The following is an 18,457-nucleotide window of genomic DNA, read 5'->3' as shown; positions in this document are numbered from 1 at the left end:
TTCCGGGGGTTTCAGGTCACCTCCATGCCACCCCCACATCTTCCTGCAATGCTGAGAGGCAGGGATTTTGAAGGAGATGGGCCCACTCTGTCCCACAGAAAGGAGGAGAGGTGGTGCCCTCAAAAGCCTTTATCTGCTCTTCCCAGGGATGCTGCCTGTCAGAGTGCTTTGACTGGAGTGAGGACAGTCTGCTGCAGGGGGGAACACCACCTGCTGGGTCTCCATCCTCTCTGTCCCTGTGGTGGACACCGAGCCCCACTGTCCTCTCCCGCTTGCTACCTTTGGGGAACTGCACTGTGCCCACACCTGAAATGCAGCTGTCGTGAGCCAGGGACCTCCAGGCAGCCGGGGAGCCCATAAGAAAACCCTACGAAAATCTCTAGCAGGCGGCCAGCCCCAGCCTCCCGCCCTCAGAGATGTGGAGGGACATCCCTGTCCTCTCATCTGAAACTGCCAACACACATGCCTGACTTGCCCGTGAAATCAGGGTCGAGAAGTGGGCAGGGACAGCGCCACTACTCCCCAAGGAAGAAGAGACCACTGCGTGCTTATTTCAATGGACATGACTTTATTAGGAGAGCTCCTGCTCCCTGGGAGGGCCTGGCCAGGAGCTGCTGCTCACTGGGTCCATGCCCCGTTGGGCCCTGCTCCACCTGCACAGCTGCAAGGGGAAGAGCACAGTCAGCCAGGGCTGGGGGTTGGGGTGCCAGGAATGGGGCTGCTCTCTGTGCTCCTAACCAGCAGCATGGGGGGTTGCTCCCCACAGGCAACAGGAGCCAGCCCTGCTGTGTCCCCAGGGGGGCTGCTCCCACCCTGGCTCTGCCCCTTGCTATGCCCCGGCCTCGCTGGCACTGTGTCCCCATAGCATCCATCACTCCCATCAGGAAAGTCTCACCGGAGAGCCCACCGAGTCCTTCCCCATCACCTCTCGCAGACAGTCCCAGGCAGCCCCTTCCCCCCAGCAGCCCTGGCGATACCCCAGCCCCACTCACTCCAGGAGCGCAGCATCTGCAACCTGGCGTGTCACTGTCACATGCTGTTGCTCTCCTCTGGAGATCCCTGCGGGAGCTGGCGCTCTGCTTCCGAAAGCCTGTGCCTTTGCCCTTGCAGCTCCTCTCCTCCCCTTGTTCTTGCCAAATTAGGCCTTGACTTTTTTCTAGGAGCTTGGTGCAGGCTCTCTCGAGGCACGGCAGGATGAGGATGAGCCCACAGCAGATGCTGCCCAGCAGAGGTGGTGTCTCCCTCTCCAGTGTCCTGTGCCCAGGCGCCACATGTGAGGGCAGAGGCCCGGTGGGGGCCTGGTGTGGCTGAGACCCCGCCTGCCCAGCTCGCAAGAATGAAGTTGTGGAAAGATGGAGCCCTTTTGCCTGCTGGGTGGCGGCAGCCCTTTCCTCCTGCCCCTGCTGCCTCTTGCCCCTGCCCTGGGGTGGGTGCCTGTGTCCTGCTCTTCCTGCGCCCAGGGCTGCAGCATCAGATGGAGGTGAGGTCTGCAAGCCTTCCTTGCCGGAGAGTCTCTGGCGCCGAGCTTTACCGCATTTGGGGCAGAGTCTCCTGGAGCTGGCTCTGTCCTTGGGGTTTCCCCTGCCCTTCCCCTGCTCTGGCTCCTCTGTTAATACCCATTGGCAGACTTGCTCCAGACTCATTTTCTGCTTAAAGACAGGACTCCTTTGGCGATTTCTGTCCTTGCTCATATTTATGGTGATATTGGTGGGCAAGGCAGCCGGCGCGGGAGCATCCTGCACTGCTCTCCGTCCCCTGCAGTGAGGGCAGCTTTCAGCCACATGTCTGCAGCGCTGTGAGCCAACGGGGTGCCCTCCTGTCGTGTCCTTCCTTGGGGCCCCAGCCTTGTCTGGGAGCCACACCAACATTTCCTCCAGCAGCTGGTTCTGCGCTTTGTGAGCAGCTTGGCTGGCCTTGTGGGAATCGATGAAGGCTGTGAGGAGCCCTTCCAGCTGGGAGACTGGAACACTGGTCCCTGCAGGGGCTGGAGCCGGTGGCAGAGCTGAGGGGCCCTCCTCACTGTGTTGTCTCTTCTGGGAACGTTTTCTTGGAGGAGCTCTCCTGGCTGCTGGCAGCTCTGGTGTCTCCATGTCCTCCCTGGAGATGCTCCAGTTCTCACGGGACTGGCCATGTTTTTCCTGGGGGACACTCTTCTTTGATGGCAGCTCTGGTGTCCTCATGTCCTCACTGGAGCTGCTCCAGCTCTCATGGGACTGCCACAATTGCCCCTGGTGAGCTCCCTTGCTCTGCAGCAACGCCTGCTCTGCCTGGCTGGGAGGGCAAGGGCTGTGCACATCCCCTTGTGTCCCAGGACCAAGGGACAGAACCACCACCTCATCAGGCTCAGCATGCCACTGAGGTGTTCGAGGAGCTGAGCTTGGCAACTCCTGCTGAGGTTCACCCAGATTGGCTGACAGGCCCGCTTCTTGCTGGCATTCGTTTTCCTGGATGAGACACTCCAAGCTCTCCTTGCCATTCCAGCTGAAATCCAACTCCACAGCACTGAACTCGGCTTTGCCTGGGAAGGTTTGCCTCTGCATGCTGGAAACCTGCTCCGTGTCTGGCTTTGCAGGCAGTGGTGGTGGGCTAGGAGGCCAGGACAGGTCAGCGTGCAGGGATTTGCAGATAGCAGCCGGCAGCCCCAGTTGCATCTCAAGTTTCTTTTTCCGGACACGCTCCTCCAAGTCTTCTTGGGCATCAGGGTACAAGAAAGTTGTCTCCGTTTCCATGACGTGGAAGGCCAGCACCTTTGGGCATCGGGGGGGAACACTCAGGTGGGCCTGAAAGTGCTGCTGCTGCAGGCCACTGCCAGCCATGTGGCAGCTGGCCCCCACTTCCCTGCCAGGTGGGCGAGTCGCCAGGTCCTGCTGCTTCTCCTGGCTAGGCCGGGGATACGTGAGGACAGGCTGCACTCTAGAGCCTTGAGCCAGACCTTCTCCATCAGTGAAAGAGGAGAAAGACTCCCCTGAAAAAGAGCTGGCTTGGCTCCCCAAAGTTGAAGTGAGGGAATAATCGCTAGCAGGGGAGAAAGACGTCCCTGAAGAGAAGCTGGCTTCACTTGCTGAGTCACAAGTGATGGAGCCGCTGTTGATGGCCTCCCAGGTGAGCCTGTGTGAGAGGAAGGAGGTGAAGCTTGAGCCTAGCAGCCACAAGCTCTCCCTATGCCCCCTAAGGAGATGGCAGGCTGTGTTACTGCCATGGGGTCCGAGTGTGTGCCCAAAGTCCCCTGCCTGCCTGCCAGAACCCAGCAGGTCCCTCTCACCTAGAAAAGGGGAGGACACTGTCAGCTCTGCTCCAGAGAAGAAAATCCCTCCCCAAAGGCCTCATCCCTGAGATCTGAGGCCCTTGGATTTCTCCTTGCTCTCCCCAAGCCATTCCCCCTCAGCCCATGCCCCCTACCCTGTCCCCTCCTCAGCTGCCTCACCTCTTTGAGGCCTCCTTCACAGATCTGATTATGTTATCAAAGTTCAGGTCCATCTCCCAGCGATCCGTGATGGGCGTCTCCAGGACTCCAGTGCATCTGCATGTGGGCAGAGGGCAGTATTAATGGGCTCTCTCTTGCTGGCGGCTCCCAGAGGGGGCTGCTGCACTACAGAGGGAAGGGCTCCACTTACGGTGACCCAGAGGACCCTGAAGACTCCTCTGGACCTTCCTCCCAGAGGGAAAAGGCTGCTGGAAGGGGAGATGGCAAGTGAGCGGATGGGGCAGTCCCTCACAGGAGCCCCGGCAGAGGCAGAGCGGGGCGGTGGATGTGTGGGGTCTCAGGGTTTCCTTTGCAGGGCACCTGCCCTTGCCCAGGAGCCGCTCACCTCTGGGCTCCTCATCGCTGCCCCTCCTCCTTCTCTTCTTGCAGCTGCCTTCCTACACAGGCAGAGAAAGCAGCCGGTGAGAGAGCAGCGTCTCTCCTCCACAAGGGTGCCCTGGCTCCTGGGAACCACTGCACTGGCAAGGGGCAGGTCAGGGACCCGTGGGGAACTTTGCACTGGGCAGTCTGGCCATGGCCCGTGGCTACAGGGGCAGACCGAGGGCAGATGCAGGGGGGCCAGGAGAGTTTCCTGCCCTGCAGGTGATGGTGATGCTCCCATTGCTCTTTCTCACCAGGGCAGGCAGGCATTTCCCCAGCCCAGGCTGGTGCCAAAGGGAGGCTGCGTTGTGTGTGCAGCCCAGCGGTGCCCAGGACCTGCTGTCCCACCTTCCCAGCAGGATTTTCTCTTGTGGAAGAACCGTGACAGTTTGGACATGATTTTTAAATCCCCTCTTCAAAATGCACCTGTACAAGAGCTGCTGCAGTAGCAGCACAGGACAGTCGGGGCTGGAGCTGGCACAGCTGGGACCAGCTGCACACACGGGCTCTGCCTGCTCGTCGCCACCAGCCACGCAGGCACCAGCTAAACCAGGGCCCCACCAGGGCCAGGCCCGTCTCTGCCCTGACCCTCCTGGCCCAGGCTGGCCAGGGCTGGGCTGGGCAACTGCCTCCCCTTCACTCTGCCCAGGCAGCAAGACTGACTCCTACCTTGTGCTTGTTGAAGGTCAGCAGGAGGTAGAAGGTGAACACCAGCATCAGGAACCACAGGAAAGCTGGAGAGACGACACCGTCCATGGTGGTGGGGGAAAAGTTCATTTCTCAGGGATCAGGCCTCCCTCTCACGCGCCAGATCTGCACACAGGCAAAGGGCAACCTCCTTCTCTGCAGAGCCAAGGAAATATTGTCAGTTCCGTTACTGCATTCACAGCCTCCTCAGATCCTCAGCAAACACCTGGGATTATTATTCCCATTAGAGTTACAAGGAGACCAACAGCCCAAGTCCAGATTCTCTGGTCAGGAGAAGAAATCTTCATGAACAGGACAATTACTCTTTACAAACATCCAAGGATCTACCCCTTTGTTCAGGGGCAGTGCTCACCCCTCCTGTGGTCCCTGGGTCTAGGATCGACAGCAACAATCTTCTGAAAACACGCCGAGAAGAACAATCCTAAAAGAACAATTTCAGCGTCTGCTCCCAGGCTCTCTGTCTTTGTTGCTTCCCAAGCCAAAGACCCTTTTTATTCCCCACTGGGCTTTGGGCACTGCACTGGGATGCTCTCTTATCTGCAAGCCAGGCTCAAAATCTACCCCAAACACTGCTGGGTTTCCAATACCCTTTCAAGAATCCTTTGTATTTCAGCCTTATGTCTAAAGTAGGGGGAAGCTCAAATCACTCTCTTTGATCCTATGAACAGAACACACACACACATCACGCCACATCCACAGAAGTGAGTCTGCAAGGGTTTCTGGACTTTGGGTCTGCCCACAAGCACAGCGAGAGCCCACCCTGCCACAGAGACCTTGGTGAGGAGCTGCCGGACTCAGCTCAGTGTGCTTACCTGCTCTTTCAGCTCTCTTCACCTGTCAGCTCAGAGGCAAAGTGACACCCATCCTCCCCAGTGCCACTTCTACACGAGCTCGTGTTTGTGATGCGGTGATGACACAGGGTTGTCCTCTTTTCACCAGTGGTGATGCTGCCACAGTTAAGCTAAGGCAACATTTGTGATGCAGTGATGACATGGGGTTGTCACCACATACCAAAGGGGGCCCTCCCAGAGCTGAGCTAATCCAAGGCAGTCAACAGTCATCCGAGCACGAGGCAACTGCCAGCATGGCTAGAGCAAGCACAGTGTTGCTGGGGCCACAGCCAGCCCACACCAGTCCCCAGCCCTGGCACTGTTCAGGGTGATACAAAGCCTCTGGCTTTTCACAGGGAAGGGCAAAACCCCATCTCCGGGACAATGCCATGATCCCGGCAGTTATATTGTTGTCACTGTCACTCTCTGGTCATGGCACTGAAGTGACCTCGATGGCTCTCACATGAGCTGGGTCTGATTTCTTATGCCCGTGTCACAGTGAGCGTATTTTCATCCTTCTGTAGATTATGAGGTCTCAGAGCATTGTAGTGGGCCAGGAGATACTACAGAATACTTTGGAGATGTCTAGTCCAACCACCCTGCTCAAAGCAAGGTCAGTGGATTATCCAGGACCGTGTCCAGTTAGCTTCCAAGTATCTCCAAGGACGGAGACTCCACAACCTCTCTGGGCAACCTGCTCCAGTTCAACCACCCTCACAGTGAAGAAGTGTTTTCTCATGTGCAGACAGAATTTCCTGTGTTTCAGTTTTTCCCCCTTGCCTTTCTTGTCACTGGGCACCACTGAGAAGAATCTTGCTCTGACTTCTTTATACCCTGTCAGATATTTATACACATTGCTAAGATCCCCCTGAGCCTTCTCTACTTCAGGCTGAACGGTCCGAGCTCTCTCAGCCTCTCCTCATATGAGAGATGCTCCCAGTCCCATAATCATCTCCATGGCCCTTCACTGGACTTACTCCTTTCTTCTAGCGGGGAAGCCCAGCATTGGCTAATGTTTGCCTGATGATAGCTGCACACACAACTTAGTTCAAAGACCTGCATGTAAGGGCTTCAGATCAGTTTCTTTTTTAACAGCGAGTCTTTAGTAAATGAGTTGATACCAGGGTCCGGTGCCGTATGAGAAGCACCAAACAGCAGGGAAGTTGGCGGTGAAACTGCATTTTGGCAACACTTGCTGATATGAAATGCATGTGGGCACTGGTACTTTGGAATCTACTAGTGTAGATGGGCCCTGTGTGTTCCTGGTCTGCCAAACCACACATTCACTCACTGGTGCATTCAGATTGAGACTGGATGCATTTCTGGAAGCCTTAGTCAAAAACTAATGAAACATAATGTTCTGTGATATCCTAGAGGTCAGGCATGATGGTCCAAATGATCCGGTGGCCTTAAACTCTATGAACCCTCAGTTGTGGCCCCTAGTCCCAAGTCTCAGATCTGAATTCTGGCAAGTGTGGAGTCAAAGTAGAGCTTTGATGCTTAGGCTTTTCTCTAATTACAGCATTTCTTTGTTTAAGAATTAGGCCCTTTTCTTTTTTTCCGAGGCTCCCCCAGGACTGGTTGTGCATATTGTAGTATTTATGGCCCCTTAAGGCCCCTTCTTACTAAAGGGGAAGCAGTAGGGAAGATGGCCTAGCAAGTCTGTCCACATGTGAAACTCTATCAGACTAGCTATTCTGGGAACAATTATCCCAAGACAGCTTACTCAGTTTCCACACAGGGGCCTGTAAGCTAATAACTCAGAAAACAGGTTGTTCTCGAGAGGAAGTGGTACTTTTGGAACTGGAGGAATAATCATTCCAGAATTCTTTTATGTATCAACCAGTCATTGTATTACCTGCTGCTTTTCTCACCATCCTTTCTGTCAATAGAGAGTGGACCCGATGAGAAATCTTGGTATTGATCATTACTCATAGTCAGAAGGAGTTATTGAAATAGAGGTAGATAATAGGTAACTTGAGCATTGACACCAATATAGGTTTTAATTACTGATAGTGTTTGCTCACTGAGAACTGCTGCTTTCTCACTTGTACTAGGACACTGGCTTTTGGACCAATGATTGGCCTGAAACCACTTTAAGTATTAAGTTCCAGTTTTCATCACAAAGTTGAGAGAGTAGTTAAGTATTTCGTGCCATGGTTATCAGCGCTATGTGTGTACTTTACACACATATTTGGCCCCCTATATCATAAAAATTATGGTGGGAGAGAACTCCAATTTGGGGCTAAAACTGTGAAATGTGCACATCCAAATTGGGTCCTTCACCAAAGCATGTCGCATTTCAGCAATTTGCATTTGGAGTACAAGAGCTGACAAAGAAGAGGGGGGTGGGGTTTGAATACTGCAAGCTGAACTTCATGATTCCTGAGATCAGAAGACCATTTTTGTTCTCCTTCCTCAGATCAGCAATTCTGCTCCACAACTTTTAGTCCCACCAGCTTTGTGCCAGAGCATGTGCTAAAGCATTCTCGGAGCGATTGTCCTTCCAGTGCTACATTTGATCTTGCAGGCAGAAATGCTTTCACAAACTTCCTCTCTTACTACTTCCAAATAAGTAAGACTCTTGTGTTGGGCAAGTGCTGGTGTAACATTATTAACAATACCTGTGCTTCAAGTTGGGGTTTTTTGTCCTGTCATTCAATACTTTTTCTTCTTTTCTGAACCATGAATGGTTGTGTCTTGCCACTGAAGTCTTGATTGAAGTCTTAGATGACAGCAAGCCAATGCACCGTGGAATGCTTCACAAAAGGCACGGGACACATTAAGGGGTGTAGGGCTATACCAAATAGGTGCACTTGAGGAGTGAATGACCTTGGGAACCCAAATGCACCGGGAGCTAGTGCCCAGCCCCAGCCGGTCAGAACCGGAACGAAGCAGCCCTTGCTGGCCAGCAACGGAAGCAGCTGTTGCTGGGCCATGTCCTTCCCAGCAGCCAATCAGAGACAGTGCTCAGGAGACAGGAGCCAATCAGAACGCTTGGTGCCACAGCGTGTAGCCCACCGGACGACTGGTAACCAGCCGTCTTCCCTAGGAGGACAGTGCAGGGTGTGGAGGCTGTCGGCTTTGGTTTGTGAGTCTCTAATGCTCTGCAGTGAGCAGTGGGTCCACCTGCATGGCAGGGGATCTGGCAAATTGTTAATGAAACATTGTCTAACAAGTCTGTGTGAAGTCTGTGAAGCCTTCCCCCCAGGGAAGGGGATGGAGTCTCTGTCCCACAGGAAAGAAAGATTCCTCGGGTTATGACCCAAATACATGACATTATGGGGAGAGATCCTCCCCTGAGAAAGCCTGGCAGGGATCTCCTACTTGCTGGCTTTGTGAACTGCTGTGACCTGCTCCACCTGGACACCAACCCAGGAAACACCAGCCCATCAGTCTCTGCACGCTGCCAAGGTGTTCAAGGAACTAAGGCTGGAAATCCTGCAGGTGTTTACCCACATCAGCTGGTAGGCCCAGTTCCCACTGCAGTTGGTATTTTTTAATCGATGAGCCCCTCAAAGCACTCCTTGCTATACAGACTGAAATCCAACTCCACAGCACTGAACTCGGCTTTGTCTGGGAAACGTGCTCCAGATACAGTGGGGGTAAACTAAGACCACTGGATAGGACAGCCTGCAGTGGTTTGCAGAGAGCAGCTGGCAGCCCAAGTTGCTCCTCAAGTTTGTTTTACTGGACACGACTCCACATGGGTATATCCGCTCAGATTTGAGGACCTTGCATTTCCCCTTGTCCTCCCCAAGCCATTCTCTCTCAGTCTATGCCTGCGATGGTGGGAGCCCTGTCATGCTTGCTCTCATAGGGACCACTTCTGCCTGCTGCGTGGGAGCAGCCTGTTTCTCCTGCCTCTGCTACCTCTTGCCCCTGCCCTGGGTGGGACACCTTTGTCCTGCTCTTCCTGCACCCGGGGCTGCAGCGTCAGATGGAGGTGAGGTCTGCAAGCCTTCACTGCTGGACAGTCTCTGGCAGCAAGCTTTACAGTACCTGGGGCAGAGTGTCCTGGAGCCAGCTCTGTCCTTGGGGCTTTTCCCTTCTTCTGGCAGCTCCTCCATTAATACTCATTTGCACCCTTGCTTGCAACTAGTTTTCGGTTTAAAGACTAGTTTCTGTGGAGGTCTCTGTCCTTGCTCGTCTTTATGATGACCTTGATGGGCAAGGCAGCCAGCATGGGCTTCAGTATGGCCTCCTCTGGCCTCCCCTGCATTGTCTTGAGTCAGCAGCCACCCGGAGGTGTGAGGGGACCGGTGAGAGCTTTGCCATCCCCCTCCCCTCTGCCAGCCCTCACTGCTCTCTTCCCTCCACTTGTGGATCAAGCTCACCACCACCACCACCACCACCTCCTCAGCATTTTACTCCCTTCAGCATCAGCTCTGCCCACAGGGAAGCAAAGGGGAAGATGCAGGACTTTCAGCACAGCCCCATCTACCACCACCCCAAAGAGCTCCTCGCAAGCCCCAGAGCTCAGGGCTGTGGTCCTGGCCCCATTCCGGGGGTTTCAGGTCACCTCCATGCCACCCCCACATCTTCCTGCAATGCTGAGAGGCAGGGATTTTGAAGGAGATGGGCCCACTCTGTCCCACAGAAAGGAGGAGAGGTGGTGCCCTCAAAAGCCTTTATCTGCTCTTCCCAGGGATGCTGCCTGTCAGAGTGCTTTGACTGGAGTGAGGACAGTCTGCTGCAGGGGGGAACACCACCTGCTGGGTCTCCATCCTCTCTGTCCCTGTGGTGGACACCGAGCCCCACTGTCCTCTCCCGCTTGCTACCTTTGGGGAACTGCACTGTGCCCACACCTGAAATGCAGCTGTCGTGAGCCAGGGACCTCCAGGCAGCCGGGGAGCCCATAAGAAAACCCTACGAAAATCTCTAGCAGGCGGCCAGCCCCAGCCTCCCGCCCTCAGAGATGTGGAGGGACATCCCTGTCCTCTCATCTGAAACTGCCAACACACATGCCTGACTTGCCCGTGAAATCAGGGTCGAGAAGTGGGCAGGGACAGCGCCACTACTCCCCAAGGAAGAAGAGACCACTGCGTGCTTATTTCAATGGACATGACTTTATTAGGAGAGCTCCTGCTCCCTGGGAGGGCCTGGCCAGGAGCTGCTGCTCACTGGGTCCATGCCCCGTTGGGCCCTGCTCCACCTGCACAGCTGCAAGGGGAAGAGCACAGTCAGCCAGGGCTGGGGGTTGGGGTGCCAGGAATGGGGCTGCTCTCTGTGCTCCTAACCAGCAGCATGGGGGGTTGCTCCCCACAGGCAACAGGAGCCAGCCCTGCTGTGTCCCCAGGGGGGCTGCTCCCACCCTGGCTCTGCCCCTTGCTATGCCCCGGCCTCGCTGGCACTGTGTCCCCATAGCATCCATCACTCCCATCAGGAAAGTCTCACCGGAGAGCCCACCGAGTCCTTCCCCATCACCTCTCGCAGACAGTCCCAGGCAGCCCCTTCCCCCCAGCAGCCCTGGCGATACCCCAGCCCCACTCACTGCAGGAGCGCAGCATCTGCAACCTGGCGTGTCACTGTCACATGCTGTTGCTCTCCTCTGGAGATCCCTGCGGGAGCTGGCGCTCTGCTTCCGAAAGCCTGTGCCTTTGCCCTTGCAGCTCCTCTCCTCCCCTTGTTCTTGCCAAATTAGGCCTTGACTTTTTTCTAGGAGCTTGGTGCAGGCTCTCTCGAGGCACGGCAGGATGAGGATGAGCCCACAGCAGATGCTGCCCAGCAGAGGTGGTGTCTCCCTCTCCAGTGTCCTGTGCCCAGGCGCCACATGTGAGGGCAGAGGCCCGGTGGGGGCCTGGTGTGGCTGAGACCCCGCCTGCCCAGCTCGCAAGAATGAAGTTGTGGAAAGATGGAGCCCTTTTGCCTGCTGGGTGGCGGCAGCCCTTTCCTCCTGCCCCTGCTGCCTCTTGCCCCTGCCCTGGGGTGGGTGCCTGTGTCCTGCTCTTCCTGCGCCCAGGGCTGCAGCATCAGATGGAGGTGAGGTCTGCAAGCCTTCCTTGCCGGAGAGTCTCTGGCGCCGAGCTTTACCGCATTTGGGGCAGAGTCTCCTGGAGCTGGCTCTGTCCTTGGGGTTTCCCCTGCCCTTCCCCTGCTCTGGCTCCTCTGTTAATACCCATTGGCAGACTTGCTCCAGACTCATTTTCTGCTTAAAGACAGGACTCCTTTGGCGATTTCTGTCCTTGCTCATATTTATGGTGATATTGGTGGGCAAGGCAGCCGGCGCGGGAGCATCCTGCACTGCTCTCCGTCCCCTGCAGTGAGGGCAGCTTTCAGCCACATGTCTGCAGCGCTGTGAGCCAACGGGGTGCCCTCCTGTCGTGTCCTTCCTTGGGGCCCCAGCCTTGTCTGGGAGCCACACCAACATTTCCTCCAGCAGCTGGTTCTGCGCTTTGTGAGCAGCTTGGCTGGCCTTGTGGGAATCGATGAAGGCTGTGAGGAGCCCTTCCAGCTGGGAGACTGGAACACTGGTCCCTGCAGGGGCTGGAGCCGGTGGCAGAGCTGAGGGGCCCTCCTCACTGTGTTGTCTCTTCTGGGAACGTTTTCTTGGAGGAGCTCTCCTGGCTGCTGGCAGCTCTGGTGTCTCCATGTCCTCCCTGGAGATGCTCCAGTTCTCACGGGACTGGCCATGTTTTTCCTGGGGGACACTCTTCTTTGATGGCAGCTCTGGTGTCCTCATGTCCTCACTGGAGCTGCTCCAGCTCTCATGGGACTGCCACAATTGCCCCTGGTGAGCTCCCTTGCTCTGCAGCAACGCCTGCTCTGCCTGGCTGGGAGGGCAAGGGCTGTGCACATCCCCTTGTGTCCCAGGACCAAGGGACAGAACCACCACCTCATCAGGCTCAGCATGCCACTGAGGTGTTCGAGGAGCTGAGCTTGGCAACTCCTGCTGAGGTTCACCCAGATTGGCTGACAGGCCCGCTTCTTGCTGGCATTCGTTTTCCTGGATGAGACACTCCAAGCTCTCCTTGCCATTCCAGCTGAAATCCAACTCCACAGCACTGAACTCGGCTTTGCCTGGGAAGGTTTGCCTCTGCATGCTGGAAACCTGCTCCGTGTCTGGCTTTGCAGGCAGTGGTGGTGGGCTAGGAGGCCAGGACAGGTCAGCGTGCAGGGATTTGCAGATAGCAGCCGGCAGCCCCAGTTGCATCTCAAGTTTCTTTTTCCGGACACGCTCCTCCAAGTCTTCTTGGGCATCAGGGTACAAGAAAGTTGTCTCCGTTTCCATGACGTGGAAGGCCAGCACCTTTGGGCATCGGGGGGGAACACTCAGGTGGGCCTGAAAGTGCTGCTGCTGCAGGCCACTGCCAGCCATGTGGCAGCTGGCCCCCACTTCCCTGCCAGGTGGGCGAGTCGCCAGGTCCTGCTGCTTCTCCTGGCTAGGCCGGGGATACGTGAGGACAGGCTGCACTCTAGAGCCTTGAGCCAGACCTTCTCCATCAGTGAAAGAGGAGAAAGACTCCCCTGAAAAAGAGCTGGCTTGGCTCCCCAAAGTTGAAGTGAGGGAATAATCGCTAGCAGGGGAGAAAGACGTCCCTGAAGAGAAGCTGGCTTCACTTGCTGAGTCACAAGTGATGGAGCCGCTGTTGATGGCCTCCCAGGTGAGCCTGTGTGAGAGGAAGGAGGTGAAGCTTGAGCCTAGCAGCCACAAGCTCTCCCTATGCCCCCTAAGGAGATGGCAGGCTGTGTTACTGCCATGGGGTCCGAGTGTGTGCCCAAAGTCCCCTGCCTGCCTGCCAGAACCCAGCAGGTCCCTCTCACCTAGAAAAGGGGAGGACACTGTCAGCTCTGCTCCAGAGAAGAAAATCCCTCCCCAAAGGCCTCATCCCTGAGATCTGAGGCCCTTGGATTTCTCCTTGCTCTCCCCAAGCCATTCCCCCTCAGCCCATGCCCCCTACCCTGTCCCCTCCTCAGCTGCCTCACCTCTTTGAGGCCTCCTTCACAGATCTGATTATGTTATCAAAGTTCAGGTCCATCTCCCAGCGATCCGTGATGGGCGTCTCCAGGACTCCAGTGCATCTGCATGTGGGCAGAGGGCAGTATTAATGGGCTCTCTCTTGCTGGCGGCTCCCAGAGGGGGCTGCTGCACTACAGAGGGAAGGGCTCCACTTACGGTGACCCAGAGGACCCTGAAGACTCCTCTGGACCTTCCTCCCAGAGGGAAAAGGCTGCTGGAAGGGGAGATGGCAAGTGAGCGGATGGGGCAGTCCCTCACAGGAGCCCCGGCAGAGGCAGAGCGGGGCGGTGGATGTGTGGGGTCTCAGGGTTTCCTTTGCAGGGCACCTGCCCTTGCCCAGGAGCCGCTCACCTCTGGGCTCCTCATCGCTGCCCCTCCTCCTTCTCTTCTTGCAGCTGCCTTCCTACACAGGCAGAGAAAGCAGCCGGTGAGAGAGCAGCGTCTCTCCTCCACAAGGGTGCCCTGGCTCCTGGGAACCACTGCACTGGCAAGGGGCAGGTCAGGGACCCGTGGGGAACTTTGCACTGGGCAGTCTGGCCATGGCCCGTGGCTACAGGGGCAGACCGAGGGCAGATGCAGGGGGGCCGGGAGAGTTTCCTGCCCTGCAGGTGATGGTGATGCTCCCATTGCTCTTTCTCACCAGGGCAGGCAGGCATTTCCCCAGCCCAGGCTGGTGCCAAAGGGAGGCTGCGTTGTGTGTGCAGCCCAGCGGTGCCCAGGACCTGCTGTCCCACCTTCCCAGCAGGATTTTCTCTTGTGGAAGAACCGTGACAGTTTGGACATGATTTTTAAATCCCCTCTTCAAAATGCACCTGTACAAGAGCTGCTGCAGTAGCAGCACAGGACAGTCGGGGCTGGAGCTGGCACAGCTGGGACCAGCTGCACACACGGGCTCTGCCTGCTCGTCGCCACCAGCCACGCAGGCACCAGCTAAACCAGGGCCCCACCAGGGCCAGGCCCGTCTCTGCCCTGACCCTCCTGGCCCAGGCTGGCCAGGGCTGGGCTGGGCAACTGCCTCCCCTTCACTCTGCCCAGGCAGCAAGACTGACTCCTACCTTGTGCTTGTTGAAGGTCAGCAGGAGGTAGAAGGTGAACACCAGCATCAGGAACCACAGGAAAGCTGGAGAGATGACACCGTCCATGGCGGTGGGGGAAAAGTTCATTTCTCAGGGATCAGGCCTCCCTCTCACGCGCCAGATCTGCACACAGGCAAAGGGCAACCTCCTTCTCTGCGGAGCCAAGGAAATATTGTCAGTTCCGTTACTGCATTCACAGCCTCCTCAGATCCTCAGCAAACACCTGGGATTATTATTCCCATTAGAGTTACAAGGAGACCAACAGCCCAAGTCCAGATTCTCTGGTCAGGAGAAGAAATCTTCATGAACAGGACAATTACTCTTTACAAACATCCAAGGATCTACCCCTTTGTTCAGGGGCAGTGCTCACCCCTCCTGTGGTCCCTGGGTCTAGGATCGACAGCAACAATCTTCTGAAAACACGCCGAGAAGAACAATCCTAAAAGAACAATTTCAGCGTCTGCTCCCAGGCTCTCTGTCTTTGTTGCTTCCCAAGCCAAAGACCCTTTTTATTCCCCACTGGGCTTTGGGCACTGCACTGGGATGCTCTCTTATCTGCAAGCCAGGCTCAAAATCTACCCCAAACACTGCTGGGTTTCCAATACCCTTTCAAGAATCCTTTGTATTTCAGCCTTATGTCTAAAGTAGGGGGAAGCTCAAATCACTCTCTTTGATCCTATGAACAGAACACACACACACATCACGCCACATCCACAGAAGTGAGTCTGCAAGGGTTTCTGGACTTTGGGTCTGCCCACAAGCACAGCGAGAGCCCACCCTGCCACAGAGACCTTGGTGAGGAGCTGCCGGACTCAGCTCAGTGTGCTTACCTGCTCTTTCAGCTCTCTTCACCTGTCAGCTCAGAGGCAAAGTGACACCCATCCTCCCCAGTGCCACTTCTACACGAGCTCGTGTTTGTGATGCGGTGATGACACAGGGTTGTCCTCTTTTCACCAGTGGTGATGCTGCCACAGTTAAGCTAAGGCAACATTTGTGATGCAGTGATGACATGGGGTTGTCACCACATACCAAAGGGGGCCCTCCCAGAGCTGAGCTAATCCAAGGCAGTCAACAGTCATCCGAGCACGAGGCAACTGCCAGCATGGCTAGAGCAAGCACAGTGTTGCTGGGGCCACAGCCAGCCCACACCAGTCCCCAGCCCTGGCACTGTTCAGGGTGATACAAAGCCTCTGGCTTTTCACAGGGAAGGGCAAAACCCCATCTCCGGGACAATGCCATGATCCCGGCAGTTATATTGTTGTCACTGTCACTCTCTGGTCATGGCACTGAAGTGACCTCGATGGCTCTCACATGAGCTGGGTCTGATTTCTTATGCCCGTGTCACAGTGAGCGTATTTTCATCCTTCTGTAGATTATGAGGTCTCAGAGCATTGTAGTGGGCCAGGAGATACTACAGAATACTTTGGAGATGTCTAGTCCAACCACCCTGCTCAAAGCAAGGTCAGTGGATTATCCAGGACCGTGTCCAGTTAGCTTCCAAGTATCTCCAAGGACGGAGACTCCACAACCTCTCTGGGCAACCTGCTCCAGTTCAACCACCCTCACAGTGAAGAAGTGTTTTCTCATGTGCAGACAGAATTTCCTGTGTTTCAGTTTTTCCCCCTTGCCTTTCTTGTCACTGGGCACCACTGAGAAGAATCTTGCTCTGACTTCTTTATACCCTGTCAGATATTTATACACATTGCTAAGATCCCCCTGAGCCTTCTCTACTTCAGGCTGAACGGTCCGAGCTCTCTCAGCCTCTCCTCATATGAGAGATGCTCCCAGTCCCATAATCATCTCCATGGCCCTTCACTGGACTTACTCCTTTCTTCTAGCGGGGAAGCCCAGCATTGGCTAATGTTTGCCTGATGATAGCTGCACACACAACTTAGTTCAAAGACCTGCATGTAAGGGCTTCAGATCAGTTTCTTTTTTAACAGCGAGTCTTTAGTAAATGAGTTGATACCAGGGTCCGGTGCCGTATGAGAAGCACCAAACAGCAGGGAAGTTGGCGGTGAAACTGCATTTTGGCAACACTTGCTGATATGAAATGCATGTGGGCACTGGTACTTTGGAATCTACTAGTGTAGATGGGCCCTGTGTGTTCCTGGTCTGCCAAACCACACATTCACTCACTGGTGCATTCAGATTGAGACTGGATGCATTTCTGGAAGCCTTAGTCAAAAACTAATGAAACATAATGTTCTGTGATATCCTAGAGGTCAGGCATGATGGTCCAAATGATCCGGTGGCCTTAAACTCTATGAACCCTCAGTTGTGGCCCCTAGTCCCAAGTCTCAGATCTGAATTCTGGCAAGTGTGGAGTCAAAGTAGAGCTTTGATGCTTAGGCTTTTCTCTAATTACAGCATTTCTTTGTTTAAGAATTAGGCCCTTTTCTTTTTTTCCGAGGCTCCCCCAGGACTGGTTGTGCATATTGTAGTATTTATGGCCCCTTAAGGCCCCTTCTTACTAAAGGGGAAGCAGTAGGGAAGATGGCCTAGCAAGTCTGTCCACATGTGAAACTCTATCAGACTAGCTATTCTGGGAACAATTATCCCAAGACAGCTTACTCAGTTTCCACACAGGGGCCTGTAAGCTAATAACTCAGAAAACAGGTTGTTCTCGAGAGGAAGTGGTACTTTTGGAACTGGAGGAATAATCATTCCAGAATTCTTTTATGTATCAACCAGTCATTGTATTACCTGCTGCTTTTCTCACCATCCTTTCTGTCAATAGAGAGTGGACCCGATGAGAAATCTTGGTATTGATCATTACTCATAGTCAGAAGGAGTTATTGAAATAGAGGTAGATAATAGGTAACTTGAGCATTGACACCAATATAGGTTTTAATTACTGATAGTGTTTGCTCACTGAGAACTGCTGCTTTCTCACTTGTACTAGGACACTGGCTTTTGGACCAATGATTGGCCTGAAACCACTTTAAGTATTAAGTTCCAGTTTTCATCACAAAGTTGAGAGAGTAGTTAAGTATTTCGTGCCATGGTTATCAGCGCTATGTGTGTACTTTACACACATATTTGGCCCCCTATATCATAAAAATTATGGTGGGAGAGAACTCCAATTTGGGGCTAAAACTGTGAAATGTGCACATCCAAATTGGGTCCTTCACCAAAGCATGTCGCATTTCAGCAATTTGCATTTGGAGTACAAGAGCTGACAAAGAAGAGGGGGGTGGGGTTTGAATACTGCAAGCTGAACTTCATGATTCCTGAGATCAGAAGACCATTTTTGTTCTCCTTCCTCAGATCAGCAATTCTGCTCCACAACTTTTAGTCCCACCAGCTTTGTGCCAGAGCATGTGCTAAAGCATTCTCGGAGCGATTGTCCTTCCAGTGCTACATTTGATCTTGCAGGCAGAAATGCTTTCACAAACTTCCTCTCTTACTACTTCCAAATAAGTAAGACTCTTGTGTTGGGCAAGTGCTGGTGTAACATTATTAACAATACCTGTGCTTCAAGTTGGGGTTTTTTGTCCTGTCATTCAATACTTTTTCTTCTTTTCTGAACCATGAATGGTTGTGTCTTGCCACTGAAGTCTTGATTGAAGTCTTAGATGACAGCAAGCCAATGCACCGTGGAATGCTTCACAAAAGGCACGGGACACATTAAGGGGTGTAGGGCTATACCAAATAGGTGCACTTGAGGAGTGAATGACCTTGGGAACCCAAATGCACCGGGAGCTAGTGCCCAGCCCCAGCCGGTCAGAACCGGAACGAAGCAGCCCTTGCTGGCCAGCAACGGAAGCAGCTGTTGCTGGGCCATGTCCTTCCCAACAGCCAATCAGAGACAGTGCTCAGGAGACAGGAGCCAATCAGAACGCTTGGTGCCACAGCGTGTAGCCCACCGGACGACTGGTAACCAGCCGTCTTCCCTAGGAGGACAGTGCAGGGTGTGGAGGCTGTCGGCTTTGGTTTGTGAGTCTCTAATGCTCTGCAGTGAGCAGTGGGTCCACCTGCATGGCAGGGGATCTGGCAAATTGTTAATGAAACATTGTCTAACAAGTCTGTGTGAAGT

The 18,457-nt window shown here is 54.5% G+C and overlaps 1 protein-coding gene across 1 annotated transcript; it reads right to left on the bottom strand.

Annotated features, from left to right (window-relative positions):
* Positions 1-563: 563 nt before the first annotated feature.
* Positions 564-13,362, bottom strand: LOC135327786 (uncharacterized). Its single transcript, XM_064508362.1, has 6 exons — positions 13,309-13,362; positions 4,514-4,687; positions 3,615-3,861; positions 3,425-3,520; positions 993-3,108; positions 564-661 (listed from the first exon to the last, which is right to left on the bottom strand). The coding sequence occupies exons 4-6, from the start codon at positions 3,475-3,477 to the stop codon at positions 572-574; spliced, it is 2,259 nt and encodes a 752-aa protein (XP_064364432.1). The 5' UTR covers positions 3,478-3,520; positions 3,615-3,861; positions 4,514-4,687; positions 13,309-13,362; the 3' UTR covers positions 564-571.
* Between the last annotated feature and the right edge of the window lie 5,095 nt (positions 13,363-18,457).

This window comes from Dromaius novaehollandiae, chromosome 3 (assembly GCF_036370855.1).
Source record: "Dromaius novaehollandiae isolate bDroNov1 chromosome 3, bDroNov1.hap1, whole genome shotgun sequence".
Taxonomy (NCBI): Eukaryota; Metazoa; Chordata; class Aves; order Casuariiformes; family Dromaiidae; genus Dromaius; species Dromaius novaehollandiae.
Note: the sequence above shows the minus strand (reverse complement) of the source record. Positions and strands in the feature narration are given on the sequence as shown.

Bases quoted from the DNA above. Each gene is read 5' to 3' on its own strand.
- LOC135327786 (XM_064508362.1), bottom strand. From the start codon at position 3,477: ATGGACCTGAACTTTGATAACATAATCAGATCTGTGAAGGAGGCCTCA. The intron at 3,109-3,424 runs GTGAGGCAGCTG...CCTCTCACACAG, and splicing joins GTGAAGGAGGCCTCAAAGAG to GCTCACCTGGGAGGCCATCA. The intron at 662-992 runs GTGAGTGGGGCT...TTCCCCTTGCAG, and splicing joins GCAGATGCTGCGCTCCTGGA to CTGTGCAGGTGGAGCAGGGC.